A 25,453-nucleotide genomic window follows, 5' to 3' on the forward strand; every position below is an offset into this window, starting at 1 on the left:
ACCGTTACAGGTAGACTGAACAACACAGCCGCTTTTTGGCATGTTTTGCTATTTCTGTATAAAAACTATATATAATTCGACAAAAGTGGACTCTTTTACAATGAGGGTCAATGGGAAAACGTTTCCCCCCAATTTGTGGGTGTGGTCGAGGACAACTCATTATTATGTAATTATCAACTCGGAGTATTGAAGAACATGGAGTGAGCACCTCTCCCTCCTTGCGTCTCAGCCATGAAGGATTCTCCCATAAATTGAATTGATTTTCCTGTGATGTTCTATAATTGGATAGGACTCCACATCCATAAATATGGGATTTATGAAACACGGGAAGTAATGAGTGGTCCGGCGGGATGTAAACTCAGCAAAAAAATAAATGTCCTCTCACTGTCAACTGTGTTTATTTTCGCAAACTTAACATGTGTAAATATTTGTATGAACATAACAACTGTCAACAACTGAGAAAATAAAGTTCCACAGACATGTGACTAACAAATGTCCGTCCTGTCTCCCTGTAGCTCTGTCTTAGGCGTCTCACAGTACGGACATTGCAATTTATTGCCCTGGCCACATCTGCAGTCCTCATGCCTCCTTGCAGCATGCCTAAGGCACGTTCACGCAAATTTAGCAGGGACCCTGGGCATTTTTCTTTTGGTGTTTTCCAGAGTCAGTAGAAAGGACTCTTTAGTGTCCCAAGTTTTCATAACTGTGAACTTAATTGCCTACCGTCTGTAAGCTGTTAGTGTCTTAACGACCGTTCCACAGGTGCATGTTCATTAATTGTCTATGGTTCATTGAACAAGCATGGGAAACAGTATTTAAACCCTTTACAATGAAGATCTGTGAAGTTATTTGGATTTTTACAAATTATCTTTGAAAGACAAGGTCCTGAAAAAGGGACGTTTCTTTTTTTGCTAAGTTTATTATTGTGCTATGACAGCTCAAACCGACACCCATATAGTGGACTTCTAGTAAATAGACCGACCGCGTACATTAATTATTTGTAGTTTATAAAGAATGGCCAGACCAGCTAGCCGACCTACCAAAACTCCTTGCTAACCTAACGCAGTAGGCATAGAAAGATGAGATCCCACTTCGGTATATTTTTCTTACCACTCATCATAGGCTACTAGAACGTAAACACATTCTAAGGGTTCTGATTGGTCAAAGAAACCGATGGGTTGGACCAGAGACAAAAGGGTTGGGCCAAAGTGGCGTTTAGTAAATTAATCATTGGATTTGATACTCTGATTGGTTAGAGACGATCCAATCGCTGATGACCTTGTTTTGTAAAACACCCCAGACGCTGCGTTTTAACGTTCAGAAACGTCAATAATCATCGCTGTCATACAGGTTTTTGAAAACATACGCTGATATGCCCCTTATCTTTCATATCAGCTAGAAATAATCTTTCAAATAAAAAATGATGCACTCACTGCAGCAGTTCTGCACAAATCCACAAGCTGTGTGTGTGCCTTCAGTTGAAGAACTACACTTCCTCCCCAGTTACCTTTACATGCTGACCACACCGCCCGCATTGCGTGCACGAGCATTGCAAAATAAACGTATTATTCAATAACTTCATCTGAACTGCTCGGCTACGAGCTTCTGCATAACCATCAAGCATTTTAGATGCTTGCACTGCAAGTCCCACCTCTCCCATCTCATTGTTTTACTTTTTTGTTTTTTAAATGTTTTAACTAGGCATGTCAGTTAAGCACAAATTCTTATTTACAATGACAGCCTAGGAACAGTGGGTTAACTGCCTTATTCAGGGGCAGAACGGCAGATTTTTACCTTGTCAGCTCGGGGATTTGATCTAGCAGCCTTTCGGTTACTGGCCCAATGCTCTATCCACTAAGCTACCTGCATATAACCATATGAGTGATTGAAGGGTGAAGCTGGGCCACACTCAAGTCCATTTGTTGGTGGTAATGCACCTTAAAGTTGGTTGCCAACTGCCATATAAAATCCACAGAATAAGAAGAATGAACAAGGAGAAAAATGAACTAGGATTCCCCTTTTTATCTGTGGATTAATTGTCAGAGTAGAGCGCAAACGATTTTGTATGACTCAACATGGGGTCAAAAGTCTATAAAGATCCAGCTAATCCAGGCGGTTTTGATATTTTAACATGGATGTCATGAAAGCTTTTGGTACAGATAGACAAAATCAACTTGGGCATGATGGCGCACACAGACGCATGACGGGGAGCAGGTTTGGTCAGCATGTTACACACAGGTGTTCAGGGCAGGCTACATAGCCAATTAGCACAGGTGGCCGGCCGCCTATGTCTTCCCTTGTGGGGACATTAACCCTATGAAAAGTGTAGTCATTTAACCTTCTGTTTTTTTATTATTATTATTTTTGGCTGATATAAAAGATATGTTCCTTATGTTTCCAAAAACGGGTGCAAGCGTCACGCTCTGGTCAGAAGATACTATTGTCAATAGGCGCCAAAGCAGTTCGCTTTCATGAATGGGGGAGCAACAGACCAGACACTAATATATAACATTACTTACAACTGAAATGGAAAGGAAAACCACAGGAAACAAATAATGGATCACTTGATGCAACATGGTCATTTTTTTGTCCATACTTTTAAGGTTTTGACAGTGGAGCAATACTCTATTCTCTCTCACAAATTAATATCTACTAAGATGTCATTCTCTGTCCTATGGGATGTTTGCTGGTGGCCTATGCAGAGGGTCTGATTAACATTGCAAACAGACCAGATGCTGAACAGGCATCTAAACCCATACGAACATCTGCAAAACTAATATTCTGGTATTAGGCATTTTTTTAAAATAATAATACTGTTAGGGATTGCCATCACTATCCACTATATAGGATGGAACCAATTAGGCCAGGTGCATTATTACTGTGCCATAGCCGCACTCCTCTGAATACGGCAGAAGTAGTTAACGTTACATATTGATGACATTATGTCGTGTGCGCGTGAGGTAGACAGCACGTGCACTATTTTGAAAACCATGCACGTTGTCGGGTGCTGATTTGACTGGCAAAATAATCTGCGTAGATCACTAACTGTTAGGGTAAATAACTTTGTTGCTAACTAGAAAGTATGTAAATTGCAGCTGATAATTGGCCTCTAGGGATAGCATGCTATCTAGCTGGCTACCTAGCCTTACTTAAGCTTCCTACTGGTGGCTAGTTACGCGTACGAGCCTGCTGCTATTGACGATGCCATAACAAACACAGCAAGAGCAATTTCACAGCCAAGCGACACGGATGGTGAAGATAGCTACAACAGTATGATAAAATAATATATAATTTTATTTTACACAGAATTTGTTGTTACTAGTCGCTAGCTAGCTATTTAGCTAGCCAGCTAGAGTTGCCTATAAATGTTTTCTTAAATGTGCAAACTAATACAGCACTCTTACCTTTATAGCTTCCCATTTCAGAAGACAAAAAACACGACACGGAGAATTTAGTTCAATAACAACATGAACCGAAGCCCTTCTTTGCAGAAATGTCAGTCGAGCCAGGGCCAAAATTGAGACAGACACCAGGCAGAGAGGTCTGTTGCTGAGAGGCTTGAGAGTCAGAAATAAGGTTTAGCATATCCAAAATACCATGCCCTCCATTTCAACAGTTCACATTTTGCTTTTCAGGATTATATGTAGAGAAATGTAAAAATAAAAAAATAAAAAAGAAGAAGAGGTTCAGGTTGGCTTTTCCTTTGAAAAATCTACATTAAAGCGCTCCCACGTACAAGTGCCACTGCTAGATTTCTCTCGAGCTTGTTGGGAATAGAAAGATGGGAGAGATGGATTGCGCATGCGCCACAGCTGGAGCCTGGAAAATCTGTCCCAGCATGCAACAGAATGTAAAAAGAACGCAAGGTTTAGAAAGGGAGACATGTTGAAACATTCTAGTATCTTCAAAATTATTGTGGTGGATGCATGCCATAATGCAGGCATATTCTGATTATTTCATATATTGTGATTATTTTATGTGTTTATAGTACACTACTGACGGACATTCTTCATAATGCATCCATTGAATGTATTTCATTTGAAGGATTTCCCCCACAACTTTCATAGATAGTGTAAATAATGTGTATACATTTGGATTTTTGTCATTTAGCAGACGCTCTTATGCAGAGCGATTTACAGTTAATAAATGCATTCATCTTAAAGGTCGACTTTGCGCACAAAAAACGGTTCAACTCCTCCCCTTTCTCATTTTTCGAACATAAATGGAGTGTGCCTTTCTTTTGTGGTTGTCGGTGTGTCATTCTGGTCATGCGTGCCTTGGCAAATTCGTTAACTGAACAAGCCACTTTAGCCAGCCAGTAATGTTGCTTTAAGACAAATGGGAACTAAAGAAAAAACGAGGTCAAATCATGTTGTCAGTGATATTCAGGCCGGAAAGTCGGAGCTCTAGAAAGATTACCGACTTGGAATTCGGAGTTGGAGGACCTTTCAAAACGATTTTTCCCAGTCTGAGCTATTTTGATTATTTTCCGGAGTTCCGAGTTGTCTTGAACCCACTGAAATCGGGGATTTACGAGTTCCGAGTTGTTTTGAACGCGGCATAACTCACCCAGAATGTATTTTGACGGAAGTTATAGAAATAGGCAAAAAATAGCACTTCTGTAGCCAAATGTCTTTTTCATAAATGTTTGTTTTTAAGCATTAAATTACCTGGTATGATGGTGCATTGATCAGTTAGTTATACAGTTTTCAAAAAGTCAACCTTTAAGATAGCAAGGTGATAGAACCACCTCATAGTTATAGTAAGTACATTGTTCCTCAATAAAGAAGTTAATGCTAGTAGGCAAAGAAAAGTGCACACGTTGTATTTATTTATTATACATACATATTAAGTGTATGTATTATCATACATCTTAAGTGTATCAAGCCCCAGCATGTTCAATTCACTGTTGGGGCCTTGCTGCAGCATCAGGATCATGCCTCCATCTCATAGTGTGAGAAAGGGAATCTGAGATGCAATGGGCTTTGCTGCCACCTAGTGAAGAGATGGAACTCTCCAGCTCCCTGTTGTGCTGAAATCTACAGTAAGACTTCTTGCTCCCAGACAAGTTAAACAACTTCTTTGCTCGCGTTGAGGATAATACAGTGCCACTGACACAGCCGCTACCAAAGCCTGTGGGCTCTCCTTCACCGTGGCCAACGTGAGTAAAACATTTAAACTTGCAAGGTCCTCGCAAGGCTGCCGGGCCAGACGGCATCCCTAGCTGCGTCCTCAGAGCATGCGCAGACCAGCTGGCTGGTGTGTTTACGGACATATTCAATCAATCCCTATCCCAGTCTGCTGTTCCCACATGCTTCAAGAGGGCCACCATTGTTCCTGTTCCCAAAAAGCTAAGATAACTGAACTAAATGACTATCGCCCAGTAGCACTCACTTCTGTCATCATGAAGTGCTTTGAGAGACTAGTCAAAAGATCATATCACCTCAACCCTACCTGATACCCTAGATCCACTCCAATTTGCTTACCGCCCCAATAGATCCACATACGACGCAATCGCCATCACACTGCCCAATCCCATCTAGACAAGAGGAATACTTATGTAAGAATGCTGTTCATTGACTATAGCTCAGCATTTAACACCATAATGCCCTCCAAACTCGTCATTAAGCTCGAGACCTTGGGTCTCGACCCCACCCTGTGCAACTGGTCCAGGATTTTCTGACGGGCCGCCCCCAAATGGTGAGGGTAGAAAACATCTCCACCCGCTGATCCTCAACATTGGGGCCCCACAAGGGTGCGTTCTCAGTCCTCTCCTGTACTCCCTGTTCACCCATGACTGCGTGGCCATGCACACCTCCAACTCAATCATCAAGTTTGCAGACGACACTACAGTGGTAGGCTTGATTACCAACAATGACGAGATGGCCTACAGGGAGGTTGTGGTGGGCCCTCGGAGTGTGGTGTCAGGAAAATAACCTCTCACTCAACGTCAACAAAACTAAGGAGATGATCGTGGACTTCAGGAACCAGCAGAGGGTGCATCCCCCCATCCACATCGACAGGACAGTAGTGGAAAAGGTGGAAAGTTAAGTTCTTCAGCATACACATTACGGCCAAACTGAAATGGTCCAAACACACAGACAGAGTGGTGAAGAAGGCACAACAGCGCCTCTTTAACCTCCGAGGCTGAAGAAATTTGTCTTGTCACCTAAAACACTCATCAAGGACAACAACTACCCGAGCCACTGCCTGTTCACCCCGCTATCATCCAGAAGGTAAGGTCAGGACAGGTGCATCAAAGCTGGGACCGAGAGACTGAAAAACAGCGTCTATCTCAAGGCCATCGGACTGGTAAACAGCCATCACTTACAAAGAGTGGCTGCTGCAAACTTAGACTCAAATCTCTGGCCACTCAAATCTCTGGCCACAATGTCTACATATCCTACATTACTCATCTTATATGTACAGTTGAAGTCGGAAGTTTACATACACCTTAGCCAAATACATTTGAACTCAGTTTCACAATTCCTGACATTTAACCCTAGTAAAAATCCCTGTCTTAGGTCAGTTAGGATCACCACTTTATTTTAAGAATGTGAAATGTAAGAATAATAGTAGAGAGAATTATTTATTTCTGATTTTATTTCTTTCGTCACCTTCCCAGTGGGTCAGAAGCTTACATACACTCAATTAGCATTTGGTAGCATTGCCTTTAAATTGTTTAACTTGTGTCAAACGTTTCAGGTAGCCTTCCACAAGCTTCCCACAATAAGTTGGGTGAATTTGGGCTCATTTCTCCTGACAGAGCTGGTGTAACTGAGTCAGGTTTGTAGGCCTCCTTGCTAGCACACACTTTTTCAGTTCTGCCCACACATTTTCTAAAGGATTGAGGTCAGGGCTTTGTGATGGCCACTCCAATACCTTAACTTTGTTGTCCTTAAGCCATTTTGCCACAACTTTGGAAGTATGCTTGGGGTCATTGTCCATTTGGAAGACCCATTTGCGACTAAGCTTTAACTTCCTAACTGATGTCTTGAGATGTTGCTTCAATATATCCACATAATATTCCTGCCTCATGATGCCATCTATTTTGTGAAGTGCACCAGTCTCTCCTGCAGCAAAGCACCCCCACAACATGATGCTGCCACCCCCGTGCTTCACGGTTGGGATGGTGTTCTTCAGCTTGCAAGCCTCGCCTTTTTTCCTCCAAATATAATGATGGTCATTATGGCCAAACAGTTCTATTTTTGTTTCATCAGACCAGAGGACATTTCTCCAAAAAGTACGATCTTTGTCCCCATGTGCAGTTGCATACTGTAGTCTGGCTTTTATATGGCGGTTTTGGAGCAGTGGCTTCTTCCTTGCTGAGTAGGATTTCGATATAGGATTTGTTTTACTGTGGATATAATTTTGTACCTGTTTCCTACCGCATTTTCACAAGGTCCTTTGTTGTTCTGGGATTGATTTGCACTTCTCACCAAAGTACGTTCATCTCTAGGAGACAGGACGCGTCTCCTTCCTGAGAGGTATGACGGCTGCGTGGTCCCATGGTGTTTAAACTTGCGTACTATTGTTTGTACAGATGAACGTGGTACCTTCAGGTGTTTGGAAATTGATCCCAAGGATGAACCAGACTTGTGGAGGTCTACAATTTTTTTCTGAGGTCTTGGATGATTTCTTTTGATTTTCCCATGATGTCAAGCAAAGAGGCACTGAGTTTGAAGGTAGGCCTTGAAATATATCCACAGGTACACCTCCAATTGACTCAAATTATGTAAATTAGCCTGTCAGAAGCTTTTAAAGCCATGACATCATTTTCTGGAATTTTCCAAGCTGTTTAAAGGCACAGTCAACTTAGTGTATGTAAACTTCTGACCCACTGGAATTGTGATACAGTGAATTATAAGTGAAATAATCTGTCTGTAAACAATTGTTGGGAAAATGACTTGTGTATTGCACAAAGTAGATGTCCTAACAGACTTGCCAAAACTATAGTTTGTTAACAAGAAATTTGTGGAGTGGTTGAAAAACGAGTTTTAATAACTCCAACCTAAGTGTATGTTAACTTCCGACTTCAACTGTAAAGTGTATTTTATACCATCTACTGCATCTTGTCTGTGCGGCACAGCCATCGCTCATCCATATATTTATATGTACATGTTCTTATTCATCCCTTTAGATTTGTGTGTATTAGGTAGTTGTTGTGAAATTGTTATATTACTTGTTAGATATTACTGCACTGTCAGAACTAGAAGCACAAGCATTTTGCTACACTCGCATTAACATCTGCTAACAATGTGTATGTGACCAATAAAATTTGATTTGATTTACTGTACTTTAGCATTGCATCAGAAATTCTTCCAGCCAGAGAGATGAGGGACTGCATGAATCGGTCCAATTCTCAAAATCTATATCCTAAATCAGCAGGACAGTTGTGACATTCAATCAAAGCCATACGCACATTCATGGGTTTGCACAGGTGGTGGATAAACATTGGATGAATGTTGTTGCATATTTTTCATTGCTCCCAGGACAGTGCACCTGTGTTTTTCATGCTCAGAACTGACTCTAACCCTGCAGTAGAGAGATGATAAAACAGACGGTACACATTGTTCAGAGCAGTCACTGTACTTTATTTTAGGGGGAGAAATGGCATAAAATGTCTTCTGTACAATATTTAACTATCACTTCCAACCAAGCCCTGAAACGGTTTTGTTAAATACAAAACAAAACAAAAGATGTCATGTTTATTTCGATAGCAGGATGACCATTTATGACCACGGTGAGAATATCGGCAGGTAACACAAACCTCAGTTACAGTGACACCAATTCTGTTGTGATGACGAAAAATAATGCGTCACCATAACATAGAAAATGTTAAAAGAAAAAACTCCGTAGCTTGTCAAATCTCATATCCCCACAGCACTGTTAACTACACAAGTCTATGGTCACACCATACAATCTGCCAACACTGATCAATGTTGTGGGAAGGTTGAGTTGACAGCTAGGACGTCTGTCTGATTGGTCTGAGGTAATGAATGAGCCAATCCAGGGAGTCTTTGCTAGCCTATATATTAACAATACGTTTTCAGAAATGAAGAAGGCAGAAACACTTATTTGTGAATGGCCATTTTGTTGGCATACTCCATTATGGGACATTTTCCTTTGAAAGAGAAGTGAGCATTGTCTGGGCCTTGACATAAATTAATAAAACAATTTTTTTTTTTACAATACAATTACATATAAAATGAACATTAAATTATTTTTTGGAATATTATTAACATGATAAAGGATTGTTTTCGTTTTTCACTTTGAGACCATAAAAACAACCTCATGCTAAAATCACTATCTAAAACAACATTCATATGTACATACTGTGCATTTTCCATCCCAGTCATCTGCTGTCATAGAGGGGTTTGGCTTATGTTAAGGGATATACTACAATGTAGGCGACATGCACTGTGTGCCTCCTTAAGAACATGACTGTGTCATAGAAGTAGCTTGTTTGACATGAAAGAATCCTAGAATCCTTGAGGCCAGAGGGAAGTATCTGTTTAGGGAGATAGAGTATCTGCACAGCAGTAGTGTTCCTAAAAAGATATTGTGGAACAAAATATGGATGCAAACAGATTGGATTTGACTTTCCTCTTGTACATGTCAAAATGGCAGCGGTTGCAGATCTGCCTCCCCCTGTTTTTGAAGATTGCTCTTCTGTTGGCTCCCCGTGTCTACACTCCTGAATCAGAGTGGCTCTGGTTAGAGAGGAATAGCAAGAGTAGCATAGATGTCAGTCAGTCAGAGAATAAGAAACCCTGAGCTACACGGTGTTAGTCCTACAGATGCCGTGACCCCTTTAAATCCAGAACTTACATGTTAACTTACATGTTGTTGCACTATTGAGTTGGCATACAGTTCTTGCCAGAGAGGATGTACTGGTTTTAAGTCATGAGAATAAACACAAACAGATGATTACATTGATTTTAAAAACAAAAGCTACACAGAGGGAAAGAAAGTTGGTGCCATGGCAAAAAGCAACGGTCAATTCCAACTTTGATTGTATCCAGTGAAAACAGTAACAGCATGGTGTTATTATGTCCCTGAACGTCTCTCTTCATGTGGTAGGATATAACGACATCTGTCTGGTGGAGAGAAGCACACAATTGAGTCACCAGTGTTTAACTACAATAGGACTACTAATAGATCAATATTTCCGGTTAGAATCTGAAAGCTACAATTGGCCATTTGAATCTGTTATGGGTTGTCTACAGTAGCACATAGCCAAAGTGGTGGACATGCTGTTAGTGATGGAGAATACAAGACTGAGGGTGAACACATATCGATTTTTTATCATGATGGCTACATTAGCAATGTAGAACACCTGACATGTTCTGGATAACCTGTCTAAATGGACATCTACCTGAAAACCACAGAAGCCGTAAAGACCTCGTGTACGCACCCCTCGACTAGGTTATCCAAAATAATGGCACGAGAATGAGTCAGAGCCTAAATGCAGAGGGGGGGGGGGGGGGTTCGTAGAGTAACGTATTGCTTCCTGAGACGTATTGAAATACGCTGACAATAGTAGACTACGAACAGAAAACACCACAAACATGGCAGGGAGAATGAGCAATACAGTTACAGTGGATTGTAGACATTTTAGTTTAAAATCAAACCGGGGTTTCAAACAACCGACATTAGCGTCACACTTTTACACAGAGTCTCAAAAACGAACCAAAAAAAGGCATGCGTTTTTAATATTATGTGGACACCGCAAACCTAAAAAGGGAAGTGCTTTAAAGTATTTTTCCTCAAATATTTTCATATTTTCAGGGATGTTTAAAAAGTTCAAAACATTTTGGTAAAAACAACAATGCTCACAGTCACATTTGAATAGCAGGGGCAACATAAAATAGAAAATACACAAAAAAAATACACAAACAGAAATGAAGAAGGCAGAAACACTTGTTTGTGAATGGCCATTTTGTTGGCATACTCCATTATTTGAAAAAGGTTCAATACCAAACATGTCATCTGAATGTCAATGTCCTGTAGTGGTTTTAGTGTTACAAAGGAAAACATACTTATTTGTAGGATGTACAACTGAGGTATACCTTGTTGAGAGACTCAAGAGGTTGATGGTTATTTGTATAGAAATGCTGTGAGGCAGGTCCGGATAAATAACCTTGATTACGCTGTTCTCTCTCGCTCTCTCTCTCTGTACAGCAGCGAAACACAGACATTCAGAAGCTGTTTCTTATTGGCATTACAGTAGTCATTCGGAGAAACACAAACAGCAAATGTGTTTAAAAACCAAGTTGCCCTTTTTTTTTTTATACTGAAATGAAGTTAACTGTGTGTCTCGATTCTTCTTCTCTCCTGTTCCGCCTTTTCTTAGAAAAAAAAACTGAAGTCAGTCCAGGAAGTACATTTTCCTTTCATTTTACAAAAAAATGGTAATATCAACCAAAAGGTCAACTTTAAAATGACTTTGTCCATTGTCAAGGTGCTGGACAAAAAAATATTTGTTCAGTGAGGGGTCTAGATGATTGATTGTCCCCCCTCCCTACCCCCCATCATGCCCTCCCCTTTTAAAAGACCTGGGCATGAGCAAGTCTTTAGGTACACAGGTAGCTAAATGCAATAGGAACCAGTTTAAAACTGGATCATTCTCCATGAACCCAGGTCCACTAAATTATTTTGGCGCCTCTTTGGGTATAGTCCCAGAGTTAGCGACGAACGTTGGAAAGAGTCCTGACTTTCTGCTTAGGGAGGCGAGTCTCTTTGGGATCTGTTCTCCTGTTCATACGCCTAGTCATAGGCTGGATTCTTTGGGGGGGTAGTCTACGTTGGTCACCATGGTGACGACTGTGACGATCTCCTCGGGTGCGGTGACGTTGTTGAGACGCTGCATCTGCACCATGCGCTCCTCCACGCACCCTGCCGACAAGCGCGCTTCCGCCTCGTGGTCCCAGCACTCCTCGATGGTCTCACACAGCATGGTCAGGCCCTGGGAGGGACAGAACACACACACACACGGTTACCCTCGGCGACACAAGGGCACAATGACACACATCGAGCGAGGCCAATGGTGCGTCATGTTGGAGAGAGAGAGACCAGAGACCATTAAGTTAACTAATCTACTGTTACAGATCCACAAGAGGGGAAACAGATCTGGTAGGAGACACTGCGAAACTGTGAGGAGGAGGCCACTCAGCAAACATTTCAGACAGAAATGGACACTATCTTCTAGACTAAAAAAATCGTAGAAAGATATAATTCTACGATCAATAAGTGTCTGCGTTGGGCTCGCGTTAGGATGCTCTGCAGACAGTAGCGATTCAGACAAACCGTCTTAGCTAACCGTAGTCAAGGCATAAACGGATGAGGTAAGCAGTGCCATGGGTCATGGTAGAAATGTGCTTAACAAATCACATAATAAGTTGCATGGACTCACTCTGTGTGCAATAACAGTGTTTAATTAACATGATTTTTGAATGACTCTCTCATCTCTGTACCCCACACAAACAATTATCTGTAAGGTCCCTCAGTCGAGAAGTGAATCTTAAACACAGATTCAACCACAAAGACCAGAGGTTTTTCAATTCCTCGCAAAGGGAACCTATTGGTAGATGGGTAGAAATAAAAATGCAGACACTGAATATCCCTTTGAGTATGGTGAAGTTATTAATTACACTTTGGATGGTGTATCAATACACCCAGTCAATACAAAGATACAGGTGTCCTTCCTAACTCAGTTACCGGAGGGGAAGGAAACCGCTCAGGGATTTCACCATGAGGCCCGCAAAACACCAGTCTCAGCGTCAACAGTGAAGAGGTGACTCCAGGATGATGGCCTTCTAGGCAGAGTTGCAAAGAAAAAGCCATATCTCAGACTGGCCAATAAAAATAAAATATTAAGATGGGCAAAAGAACACAGACGCTGGACAGAGGAACTCTGCCTAGAAGGCAGTCGCCTCTTCAGTGTTGACGTTGAGACTGGTGTTTTGTGGGTAGTATTTAATGAAGCTGCCAGTTGAGTTGGCATCTGTTTCTCAAACTAGACACTCTAATGTACTTGTCCTTTTGCTCAGTTGTGCACCGGGGCCTCCCACTCCTCTTTTTATTCTGGTTAGAGTCAATTTGCGCTGTTCTGTGAAGGGAGTAGTACACAGCGTTGTACGAGATCTTCAGGTTCTTGGCAATTTCTCACATGGAATAGCCTTCATTTCTTAGAACAAGAATAGACTGACGAGTTTCAGAAGAAAGTCCTTTGTTTCTGGCCATTTTGAACCTGTAATTGGACCCACACATGCTGATGCTCCAGATATTCAACTAGTCTAAAGTTTTCAGCTGTGCTAACATAATTGCAAAAGGGTTTTCTAATCAACCGATTTCAGCTACAATAGTCATTTACAACATTAACAATGTCTACACTGTATTTCTGATCAATTTGATGTTATTTTAATGAACAAAAAAACGTGATTTTCTTTCAAAAACAAGGACATTTTTAAGTGACCCCAAACTTTTGAACGGTAGTATATATCAGTGTTTTATTACTCATAAATCTTTGACAAATGTTAGAATTTTTCTTCCACTTTGACAGAGTACTGTGTAGATCGTTGACAATAAACATTTTTTTTCATTTTTTTTACAATTAAATCAATTTTAATCCCACTTTGTAACAAAACAAAGGGGTGTGAATACTGAAGGCACTGTCCTACATCTCCTTACTGTTGCATGACAATGGGTTTTGGTCGTTTGTAGTAGTCACGGTACTACCCCTTCAGTCAGGTCACGATGGTTGATTGGTTAAGATACATGGTGTATAGGTTCTACTTACAGTGTGTTTCTGCCAGCACTCCCTGAGCATGGGCCTCAGCTTTTTGTGAACTACAACATCCTGCATGTCTTCCAGAGATGGGTGCTGGCCAATCTCCTCCTCAAACGGCAGCATGTACTCATCCACTGGTCCTGAAATAACACACAGCAGGCTGTTACCTCAACACCACACCACAAAGAAAAAACATTCACAAAATGCAATCAATATACCAGTCATTACTTTCAGCTAATAAAGAAAATAAAACAGTGATCTAAACACAATTAGTGATCTCTGAGTTTTTTTCCTAAGGTATTCAGAGCTGATGCTTTGTGTTGTCTCCCTCGGGGCCGCGGTCTCCCTCGGGGCCGCGGCAGTGAGTTGCTCTGACCAGGCTCTAACCCAGAGTTGACCTCCAGTGATAACCAGATGTCATGCAGGGCATACCACATGCTGACCCCCGACACAACAACCCGGGTTAGGCCAGGTCAATACGGCTCCATGGAACCAGACAGACAGAATCCAGACAGAATTCCCTGATTAGACACCAGAACTATGGTAGTGCAGGAAAGGACACCACCCCCCCCCCCCTCCTGGAGAGATACTGTGTATGCTGGCTTCTGCTCCAGCCCTACACCTGATTTAGCTAATCAAGGTTCCGAGTAAAGCTGGAACAAAATCCTGCAGTAGGGTAGCTCTCCAGAGAGTATGCAAGGAAGACTGGAAGAGAGTTGGCCACTCCTACTCTGCGTGGGCCACTCCTACTCTGCGTGGGCCACTCCTACTCTATGGTCCTTCCATGGAGTGTGTTCTTACCATCAGCAGCCTTGCAGCGTGCAGCCAGTTCCCACAGCACCAGTCCCAGGGCATACATGTCTATCCTCAAGAACGAGTCCCGCTGGAAGTTGATGGCCCCCTCCAGCACCTCAGGGGCCATGTACCTCCGGGTGCCCACCTGCAATGAACAGACGCACACACACACACAGGTTAGAGATCAGTCTCAATCGGTGGTCCTGCCTGTTTTGGACAATTTACATGCAATTGTGTCAATCTGATACCTGGGAATACAGAGTTCCGCCAGTGCTGAACAGATTAACAATGTATGACTTCCACAACCATTCCTCCCATCACTCACCTGTCCATGCGTGTCCCCAGTGGATTTCCCAGCCTCAAACCTCTGGGCCAGGCCAAAGTCAGCGATGCAGGCCGTCAGGTTGGACTTCAGAAGGATATTCTTACTCTTGATGTCCCTGTGGATCACAGCAGAACAGAAACACACCAATGAGACAACAGACAGCGTGGGAGAGGAAAGACACCCATCATTTAACATAATGAATGTTGTGTATTTCTGGAAACAGAGATAGATTTTTTGGGGGTGGGGTAAGTGAAAGAAGGCAGTGGATTGAAAAGAACATCATAGAACAGGTCTTTAATGGCAGTGTAATGATAGAGGAACACAAACATAGAGATAGGAGACCAGGGAGGATGGGAGAGCAGGGAGCTGACCTGTGGGCGATGGCTGGCTTGTGTCCGTCCTTCAGACCAGGGATGTCTTCATGGAGGTAGGCCAGGCCTCGAGCCGTGGTCTGGGCTATGTGGCACAGCTCGCTCCACGACAACACGTTGGCCTTCAGATAGTCTGTCAACGAGCCCTGGAGATGGAGGCAGACAACCAGTTAATATAACAGCACCTAGCAAATGTGGCTCACCTTGCCATCTGACGTAATGCCAGCTGATTGTTCTACCTCTAACCACTAGAGGGCAGATATATTCAACACAGATAAAGACCATTCTAGTGTTTTCTGAAAAATAGGAAGAAACAGCTCTATCTAAGTTAGTCCTGTTAATAAATACTGGACCAGTGTTGCTACATAGACTTGCATTTTCACAAAGACGGTTGATGTCTTGGGATACATTTTAAATTCTAGCAAGACAACGTTGAATGAGTTGTGATTTAATTTGCTTTGTTTGTGCTGTGATCTTCTGACCAGCAGGGGGGGCTATACCTTCTCGTGGTAGGCTGTGATCAGCCACAGCTCTATGTCCATGTTGTTACCCCTCTTCTCTGCTCCCAGGAAGTGGAGCAGGTTCTCATGCCTCATCCCGCTCAGGTTGTAGATCTCATACTCGTTCTGCCATGACTGCTTGTCCTGAGGACGCCAAACACACAGAAAACTATTCAAGATGTACAATATCAACTGAGAATGGGTTTTGGATTCCTATTAGACATAAAAAATAAAAAAATAAATTGTTATTTAAAAATAGAATAATAATGTATGTTCTGTAATGTCAGTTGGTGCTCAGCGGTCAATCAAGGCCACTGTGGGCTTAGTGATTGGCCTCTAAAGTAGGGGGCTGGTCAGCCCAGGAGGATTTACCCAGGGCCTGGAGCTTTAAGACTGATGACGCTCTCTTCTCTCTTCCAAAGAAGCAGGAAAAGCCTCCACACAGCTCTCTGTCCTGCTACTAGTGGCAGTTAGTGGTTACATTACTGTACCTGAATGGGGAATATTTTGACAGCCACGTAATCGTTGAGCAACTGAGCCTTCCACACGCAGCCGAAGCGCCCCCTGGCTTTGATCTCAATTAACTGCAGAGGCTTCTGTCCCAGGATGGGGGAGGGAGGCATGGGCCCCGGGTCCTGCAGAGAAGAGAGAGAAACACACATCAAACTCACTGTTTGTTACACAGAGACCAAGCATTAAATGGGACTGCAGTACATTGAAGTAGGATCCAAAATGGCTTCCATGTTGCAGGGCCAATGGTTGGGCTAGGGGGAAAAGAGAAACTTAACCAGCTGCTGGGCTGGGTGCTATGAAGCTTTGACAGAAGGGGCTTATGGGGGCTAGGGAAGTGATGAGCATGTTAAACTAAAATCACCAACCCCTGTCTCCTCTCTGGACTACTGGATGAGGCCTGACCTACTTACCGTAGAAGAGCATGGAGGGACTGACTGACTGCTGCAGCACACCTGGTCTGGAGGGATATCTACACCCGATTTACACTATAGGGCCAACCAGAACCATTCTGTTCTTCCGGCTCGGCTTGGCCCAGTAGTGTTACAAGGATATTCAAGTCCAGGTGCTACAATAACCCCTTTGAAATAGGTGGGGTGATTGTTTAACTTGAGGTAAAGCAATGGGACTAGAGTTCCTGGTCTGGAACTAGGAGTTTACATTACCTTCTGGGAGCCTTTATATACAGTACCAGGCAAAAGTTTGGACACACCTCCTCCTTCAAATGTTTGTTCTTTATTTCATACAATTTCTACATTTTAAAATAATAGTGAAGACATCAAAACTATGAAATAACACATATGGAATCACCAAGTTTTAACAGGTGTGCCTTGTTAAAAGTTAATTTGTGGAATTTCTTTCCTCCTTAATGCGTTTGAGCCAAACAGTTGTGTTGTGAAAAGGTAGGGGTGATATACAGAAGATAGCCCTATTTGGTAAAAGACCAAGTCCATATTATGGCAAGAACAGTTCAAATAAGCAAAGAGAAACGACAGTCCATCATTACTTTAAGACATGAAGGTCAGTCAATACAGAACATTTCAATAACTTTTTAAGTTTCTTCAAGAGCAGTCTCAAAAACCGTTAAGCGCTATGATGAAACTTGTTCTCATGAGGACCACCACAGGAAAGGAAGACCCAGAGATACCTCTGCTGCAGAGGATAAGTTCATTAGAGTTACTAGCCTCAGAAATTGCAGGCCAAATAAATTAATCACAGAGTTCAAGTAACAGACACATCTCAACATCAACTGTTCAGAGGAGACTGTGTGAATCAGGCGTTCATGGTCGAATTGCTGCAAAGAAACCAGTACTAAAGGACACCAATTAGAAGAAGAGACTTGCTTGGGCCAAGAAACACGAGCAATGGACATTAGACTGGTGGAAATCTGTCCTTTGGTCTGATGAGACCAAATTTGAGATTTTTGGTTCCAAACACCGTGTCTTTGTGAGACGCAGAGTAGGTGAACAGATTCTCTGCATGTTGGTGACACTGTCTATGATTTATTTAGAATTCAAGGCACACTTAACCAGCATGGCTACCACAGTATTCTGCAGTGATACGCCATCCCATCTGGTTTTCACTTCGTGGGACTATCATTTGTTTTCAACTGGACAATATCCCAACACACCTTCAGGCTGTGTAAGGGCTGCATCAGATGACCTGGCCTCCACAATCACCCGACCTCAACCCAATTGAGATAGTTAGTTGGACCGCAGAGTGAAGGAAAAGCAGCCAACAAGTGCTCAGCATATGTGGGAACTCCTTCAAGACTGTTGGAAAAGCATTCCAGGTGAAGCTGGTTAAAAGGAATGCCAAGAGTGTGCAAAGCTGTCATAAAGGCGGCTACTTTGAAGAATCTCAAATATAACATATATTTTGATTTGTTTAAGACTTTTTTGGTTACTACATGATTCCATATGTGTTATTTAATATTTATGATGTCGTCACTATTATTCTACAATGTAGAAAATAGTAAAAATAAAGAAAAACCCTTGAATGAGTAGGTGTGTCCAAACTTTTGACTGGTACTGTATGTATACTGTAGGTACGGCTCTGATCTGCACTGGAGCCATGTAAAGGCATATGCTCTGCTCGAACTATAGATCATGTTTTATGGGCACACCCATCATGTCCAGCATGTCCATCATAGCTCCAGACAGTAATAAAAACAGACCTTTGCCTCGATACCATCAAGGAAGAGAACTACAGGATACCATCAAGGAAGAGAACTACAGGATACCATCCAGGAAGAGAACTACAAAGGCAGGATGATGATGATAACAGACTGATTAAGAGGTGTTCTGGTCGCCGTACTGACGGACCAGGACCATTCTGTGTCTACATACTGTTACAGGTCCATGCATATGTCGGCTCTTAATTTAAACCAATTCGCTACGGCAGGAAAACATTTCTGCAGCAACAGGGAATGTGAATTATTATGTGGATTATAATTCATGGACATTTTTGTAGGATACATTTTTCTTTACGACAAATCAAGTCTGAAATTTCAAAAGCAGAAATGATAAACTTTTGAAGCGTTTTTAAAACTCAAATACACTACGTTTTGAGTTCCCTGGCTGCTTGCCTGCTTTAATGAGGGCCACTATTGGTCCTCTAATGGTTTAGTTGAAAAGCAGGGAAAGTAGCCTCTTTAATGTCACAGAATGTTTATCTTTCCCCATAGGTTGTACACATAATGGCCTGCATGCGTACAGCCACAACAGGAAGGGAAGAAAGAATAGTCTGATTAATGAGGGCAAATGAGGAACAGGAAGGAGGGAGTGGAAATGAGTGAATAGGGAAACCAAGTGAAAGAGGGCAGCATATAGGGCAGGACATATAGCCTGGGCCTAAAGCCTGCAGTCCAGACCTAACCGCAGCCACACCCTGCACCTCTAGCTGTCATCAGTGTTCAAGGTCATGTTTACGTTGCCATTCTCTCAAGTGATCAATCATAACACATGCACTCGTAAAAATGAAAACAATGTCATTTTTATGGTCCAGCTGTCCCTGTAGGCTAGGACCGGGCTGAGAGGCCTAACATTTATCATCTGTGTGACACGTTCTTTTGTCTTCAACAGGAGAATCAATATTGATGTTTGCAAGCTACTGAGACCAGTTATCCTTGTACTGACTTAGCTATACTGCAAACAGCAGGCGGTGGGTTGCTTCTGTTCAAAATGGTTATTATATTTAAGTAGCCTATAACTGTGTGTGTGTGTGTGTGTGTGTGTGTGTGTGTGTGTGTGTGTGTGTGTGTGTGGTTAGCCACCATTCTCCCACCCCATATTGATACACTGCTCAAAATGAAATAAAGGGAACACTTAACACAATGTAACTCCAAGTCAATCACATTTCTGTGAAATCAAACTGTCCACTTAGGAAGCAACACTGATTGACAATAAATGTCACATGCTGTTGTGCAAATGGAATAGACAGCAGGTGGAAATTATAGGCAATTAGCAAGACACCCCCAATAAAGGAGTGGTTCTGCAGGTGGTGACCACAGACCACTTCTCAGTTCCTATGCTTCCTGGCTGATGTTTTGATCACTTTTGAATGCTGGCACTCTAGTGGTAGCATGAGACGGAGTCTACAACCCACACAAGTGGCTCAGGTAGTGCAGCTCATCCAGGATGGCACATCAATGCGAGCTGTGGCAAGAAGGCTTGCTGTGTCTGTCAGCGTAGTGTCCAGAGCATGGAGGCGCTACCAGGAGACAGGCCAGTACATCAGGAGACGTGGAGGAGGCCGTAGGAGGGCAACAACCCAGCAGCAGGACCGCTACCTCCGCCTTTGTGCAAGGAGGAGCAGGAGGAGCACTGCAAAATGACCTCCAACAGGCCACAAATGTGCATGTGTCTGCTCAAACGGTCAGAAACAGACTCCATGAGGGTGGTATGAGGGCCCGACGTCCACAGGTGGGGGTTGTGCTTACAGCCCAACACCGTGCAGGACGTTTGGCATTTGCCAGAGAACACCAAGATTGGCAAATTCGCCACTGGCGCCCTGTGCTCTTCACAGATGAAAGCAGGTTCACACTGAGCACGTGACAGACGTGACAGAGTCTGGAGACGCCGTGGAGAACGTTCTGCTGCCTGCAACATCCTCCAGCATGACCGGTTTGGCGGTGGGTCAGTCATGGTGTGGAGTGGCATTTCTTTGGGGGGCCGCACAGCCCTCCATGTGCTCGCCAGAGGTAGCCTGACTGCCATTAGGTACCGAGATGAGATCCTCAGACCCCTTGTGAGACAATGCAAGACAATGCTAGACCTCATGTGGCTGGAGTGTGTCAGCAGTTCTTGCAAGAGGAAGGCATTGATACTATGGACCTCCCGTTCCCCAGACCTGAATCCAATTGAGCACATCTGGGACATCATGTCTCGCTCCATCCACCAACGCCACGTTGCACCACAGACTGTCCAGGAGTTGGCGGATGCTTTAGTCCAGGTCTGGGAGGAGATCCCTCAGGAGACCATCCGCCACCTCATCAGGAGCATGCCCAGGCGTTGTAGGGAGGTCATAGAGGCACGTGGAGGCCACACGCACACACTACTGAGCCTCATTTTGACTTGTTTTAAGGACATCACATCAAAGTTGGATCAGCCTGTAGTGTGGTTTTCCACTTTAATTTTGAGTGACTCCAAATCCAGACCTCCATGGGTTGATAAATTTGACTTCCATTGATAATTTGTGTGATTTTGTTGTCAGCACATTCAACTATGTAAAGAAAATTCATTCATTCAGATCTAGGATGTGTTATTTTAGTGTTCCCTTTATTTTTTTGAGCAGTGTATATGACACCATATCGATCATTTCACCATAACGTTCTTTGGCTGCAATCATAGCATGCTCAGACTCTTGCATTCCAACCAATAAGGCAACGGTCCATGCACTTCACTCCTGCTGCTGAATCCCAAACAGGACAGTGGATTTAGCGTATATCCGTGCACATTAAAAAAAATGAAAATAACAGTGCGCAGTTTCAAACTAAAATAGACATGAATGGTGCATCTGAGGTGGTGGGAGTCTCAAGCTTGAGGGATATGATAAATCATATTCACAAGAGATGCAGAAACTGTGAACAGATCGTAACCAACTGCTGAATGACAGAGACTTCTCTTACCTCTATCATAATATGAAAGGCGTGCTAGTTAAGGAAAGAGGTGTAAAGAAAACATTTCCAGCATGAGAGACAAGACAAATGACAGCTGAGCTGATGACCCATGGCCAGAGGATATTTTAACACCACTCCTAACCTAGGATCAGGGACACCATGGGTCTGTCCTGAGAGTCAAGCGTGGCTTCAACGGACCTCAACAACAAGGATGGGCCATTGGTACAAAGCAACATCTGGAAGGAATAACCAGTCAACTGTGAGTTCCCCTGCAGCCACGTTTCCAAGTCACGACAACATCTAACAGTCTATTAGGCTGTCCTGCCCTACTCTACTCTACTCTACTCTGCCATGTCCTGCTCTGCCCTGTCCTGTCCTGCTGTCCTGCTCTGTCCTGTCCTGCTGTCCTACTCTACTCTACTCTACTCTACTCTACTCTACTCTACTCTACTCTACTCTACTCTACTCTACTCTACTCTACTCTGCTCTGCCCTGCCCTGCTCTGCCCTACTCTGCCATGTCCTGCTCTGCCATGTCCTGCTCTGCCATGTCCTGCTGTCCTGCTCTGCCCTGTCCTGCCCTGTTCTGCTCTGCCCTGTCCCGCTCTGCCCTGTCCCGCTCTGCCCTGTCCCGCTCTGCCCTGTCCCGCTCTGCCCTGTCCTACCCTGCCCTGTCCTACCCTGTCCTGTCCTACCCTGTCCTGTCCTGCTCTGCTCTGCCCTGTTCTGTCCTGTCCTGTCCTGCTCTGTCCTGTCCTGTCCTGCTCTGCCCTACCCTACCCTGTCCTGCTCTGCCCTGTCCTGCCCTCCCCTGCCTGAGAATGCTCTCTCGTTCTCCCAGCACTGACTGACTCGAAACACTGTTACAAAACAATCCTACTAAATCTCCAGCCAATTCATTGCTGTTTCCACCATTCACACACCACTGACCGATGACGCAATAGGGCGAAGGGAGTGACTAACAAAACTCCCGGGGCAAATCATAACTAGTAATGGTGTGTGTCACATTGGCAGTATGTTAAGCGTATGTGTGTGAGGAGAGAGGCTGCAGCCCGCCTGCTAACACCAGCTTTTCAAGCACAGCTCTGTGTGTATATTATAGTGTGTTCAGCCTGAGGACACTGTAATAATGACAAGCTGACGGGAAGCATTTCAGCGGCTGCCAACAATTCCCTCAGAATTTAGCAATGGCTGTTACAGAGTGTGATTACGCTTCTGGTCCCTTCCCTCCCCTGACACACCGTCAAGCAAGTACAGACGGTATCTTTACACGCACGCATACACACACACACACACGCACGCAGCTAAATGCTAGTGATGCATGTGTGCGAGTACAGACGTGTGCGAGTACAGACGTGTGCGAAAGCCAGAGCCTGCAGAAGAAAGCAAGCCCATGAGAATGTCAGAGTCCAGAATGTAGTAGAAACAAGAGTATAAAATGAAATCCCAGGCAGCGGTAACACCTGTGCCTGTGAAATAAAGCTGACCCTGGACTTAGGACCCAGGTGACAGTAAGCAGAGTACGCCAAGACAGGTGCACTTTGTGTTGATTTGTCTGCCTGTCATTTCAGTGAGCCATTGGTAATGGAGGGAAAGGAAGAGCTGTAGTAGTGAAGCTGTATGACCTGTAGGCAGTGAGGAGAGACATTAAGGATGGTTCAAAGGCTGTGTGCCCTTTGTCTCTCCATCTCTCCCCCTGTCTCTTTACCTCCCTTATTCTCTCTATTTCCCACCCTCTCTCACCTGCCCCCTGCCTCCCTCCCTCTCTCTCTCTCTTTCCCTCCCTCGCTCCCCCTCTCTCTTTACCTCCCTTATTCTCTCTATTTCCCACCCTCTCTCACCTGCCCCCTGCCTCCCTCCCTCTCTCTCTCTCTTTCCCTCCCTTGCTCCATCTCTCCCCCTGTCTATCTATTTCCCACCCTCTCTCACCTGCCCCCTGCCTCCCTCCCTCTCTCTCTCTCTTTCCCTCCCTCGCTCCATCTCTCTTTACCTCCCTTATTCTATCTATTTCCCACCCTCTCTCACCTGCCCCCTGCCTCCCTCCCTCCCGCCCTCTCTCTCTCTCTCTGCTGAAGGACATGCTTACCCAAAAGGTGTCTTTGACATACATCAGGCAGCTGGCTGTAGATGGTCCAGCAGATAACAGCAGCTTCTTGGAGATCAGGTGTCAACAATAGTGATGGGGGAGAAAAAAATGGATAGATTTCCATATTGGGCTATATTATTTTTGACTATATATCGTATCGTGATATAATTTTTGCGCTAGCTGCCTGTACCTGGACCACAACTCCAGGATTTTTCCTTCACAGCTTGTTCTCCATCTTTTTAAATAGGGAACAAATTCGTTTTCAGAACTTTTATTTCCATGACTGATCAAAATGTGTGTTTTCTCATGGCTATTTCTTGTCCCTCTGCAGCAGACATATGGTGAGCAATATGTTTGGGACATCAAATCGCAATAAAATCACAGTATCGAATCGCAATAGAAACGTCTATATAACACACTGTTGTTGTCCGAATCTTAATATCAAACATAACTGGAGTTATAACTAGTTTTAGGAGGGCATGTCATTTAAATAGTTTCCCCTGTTGCCTCTCCACCTCTCGACAGTAGGTCACGATCCGCTCATTTTCCCGACAGAGCCTGCTCCCCTCTTCTGCCTACAGTAGGGCCTGCTCCTCTCCTTCTGCCTACAGTAGGGCCTGCTCCTCTCCTTCTGCCTACAGTAGGGCCTGCTCCGTTCCTTCTGCCTACAGTAGGGCCTGCTCCTCTCCTTCTGCCTACAGTAGGGCCTGCTCCTCTCCTTCTGCCTACAGTAGGGCCTGCTCCTCTCCTTCTGCCTACAGTAGGGCCTGCTCCTCTCCTTCTGCCTACAGTAGGGCCTGCTCCTCTCCTTCTGCCTTCAGTTGGGCCTGCTCCGTTCCTTCTCCAGACAGTAGGGCCTGCTCCGCTCCTTCTCCAGACAGTAGGGCCTGCTCCGCTCCTTCTCCAGACAGTAGGGCCTGCTCCGCTCCTTCTCCAGACAGTAGGGCCTGCTCCGCTCCTTCTCCAGACAGTAGATCCTGCTCCTCTCCTTCTTCAGACAGTAGGGCCTGCTCCGCTCCTTCTCCAGATAGGAGGGCCTGCTCCGCTCCTTCTCCAGACAGTAGGGCCTGCTCCTCTCCTTCTTCAGACAGTAGGGCCTGCTCCGCTCCTTCTCCAGACAGTAGGGCCTGCTCCGCTCCTTCTTCAGACAGTAGGGCCTGCTCCTCTCCTTCTTCAGACAGTAGGGCCTGCTCCGCTCCTTTTCCAGACAGTAGGGCCTGCTACTCTCCTGCTTCACACAGTAGGGCCTGCTCCTCTCCTGCTTCACACAGTAGGGCCTGCTCCTCTCCTGCTTCACACAGTAGGGCCTGCTCCTCTCCTTCTCCAGACAGTAGGGCCTGCTCCTCTCCTGCTTCAGACAGTAGGGCCTGCTTCACTCCTTCAGACAGTAGGGCCTGCTTCACTCCTTCAGACAGTAGGGCCTGCTTCACTCCTTCTCCCTACAGTTGAAAGTGTAGTGCCCCAGCTGATAAACACCTCGATAATTGCCTCAAAACTGAACCGAAACATAGACACATATAACAGATTCTATAATTTAAGTATGGTGGGGAATGATGCATAACTATGTACAGTTGAAGTCGGATGTTTACATACACCTTAGCCAAATACATTTAAACTCAGTTTTTCACAATTCTTGACCTTTAATCCTAGTAAAAATTCCCAGTTTTAGGTCAGTTAGGATCACCACTTTATTTTAAGAATGTGAATTGTCAGATTAATAATAGAGAGAATGATTTATTTCAGATTTGATTTCTTTCATCACATTCCCAGTGGGTCAGAAGTTTACATACACTCAATTAGTATTTGGTAGCATAGCCTTTAAATTGTTTATCTTGGGTCAAATGTTTCAGGTAGCCTTCCACAAGCTTTCCACAATAAGTTGGGTGAATTTGGGCCCATTTCTCCTGACAGAGCTGGTGTAACTGAGTCAGGATTGTAGGCCTCCTTGCTCGCACA

General features: G+C 44.0%; 2 protein-coding genes across 5 annotated transcripts in view; both read right to left on the reverse strand.

Annotated features, from left to right (window-relative positions):
* Positions 1-3,775, reverse strand: part of LOC139380914 (methyl-CpG-binding domain protein 5-like) — a 47,949-nt gene extending 44,174 nt beyond the window's left edge. For all 3 annotated transcript variants that reach the window (XR_011628485.1, XM_071124076.1, XM_071124075.1), the window contains exon 1: positions 3,405-3,775. The gene's annotated coding sequence lies outside the window, so the exon portion shown is untranslated. The remainder of the gene's footprint in view (positions 1-3,404) is intronic.
* A 4,798-nt stretch (positions 3,776-8,573) lies between these two features.
* Positions 8,574-25,453, reverse strand: part of LOC139380916 (activin receptor type-2A-like) — a 57,042-nt gene continuing 40,162 nt past the window's right edge. The window contains exons 5-12 of one of the 2 annotated variants that reach the window (XM_071124077.1): positions 21,422-21,445; positions 16,275-16,418; positions 15,784-15,927; positions 15,284-15,429; positions 14,913-15,027; positions 14,594-14,732; positions 13,802-13,932; positions 8,574-11,968 (exon numbers count right to left, since the gene is read on the reverse strand). In XM_071124077.1, coding sequence (XP_070980178.1) covers positions 11,774-11,968; positions 13,802-13,932; positions 14,594-14,732; positions 14,913-15,027; positions 15,284-15,429; positions 15,784-15,927; positions 16,275-16,418; positions 21,422-21,445 — 1,038 coding nt within the window. In that variant the 3' untranslated portion in view covers positions 8,574-11,773. The remainder of the gene's footprint in view (positions 11,969-13,801; positions 13,933-14,593; positions 14,733-14,912; positions 15,028-15,283; positions 15,430-15,783; positions 15,928-16,274; positions 16,419-21,421; positions 21,446-25,453) is intronic. The other variant, XM_071124078.1, reaches the window with a different exon arrangement.

The sequence above is a fragment of the Oncorhynchus clarkii genome, chromosome 22 (genome assembly GCF_045791955.1).
Source record: "Oncorhynchus clarkii lewisi isolate Uvic-CL-2024 chromosome 22, UVic_Ocla_1.0, whole genome shotgun sequence".
Classification (NCBI taxonomy): domain Eukaryota; kingdom Metazoa; phylum Chordata; class Actinopteri; order Salmoniformes; family Salmonidae; genus Oncorhynchus; species Oncorhynchus clarkii.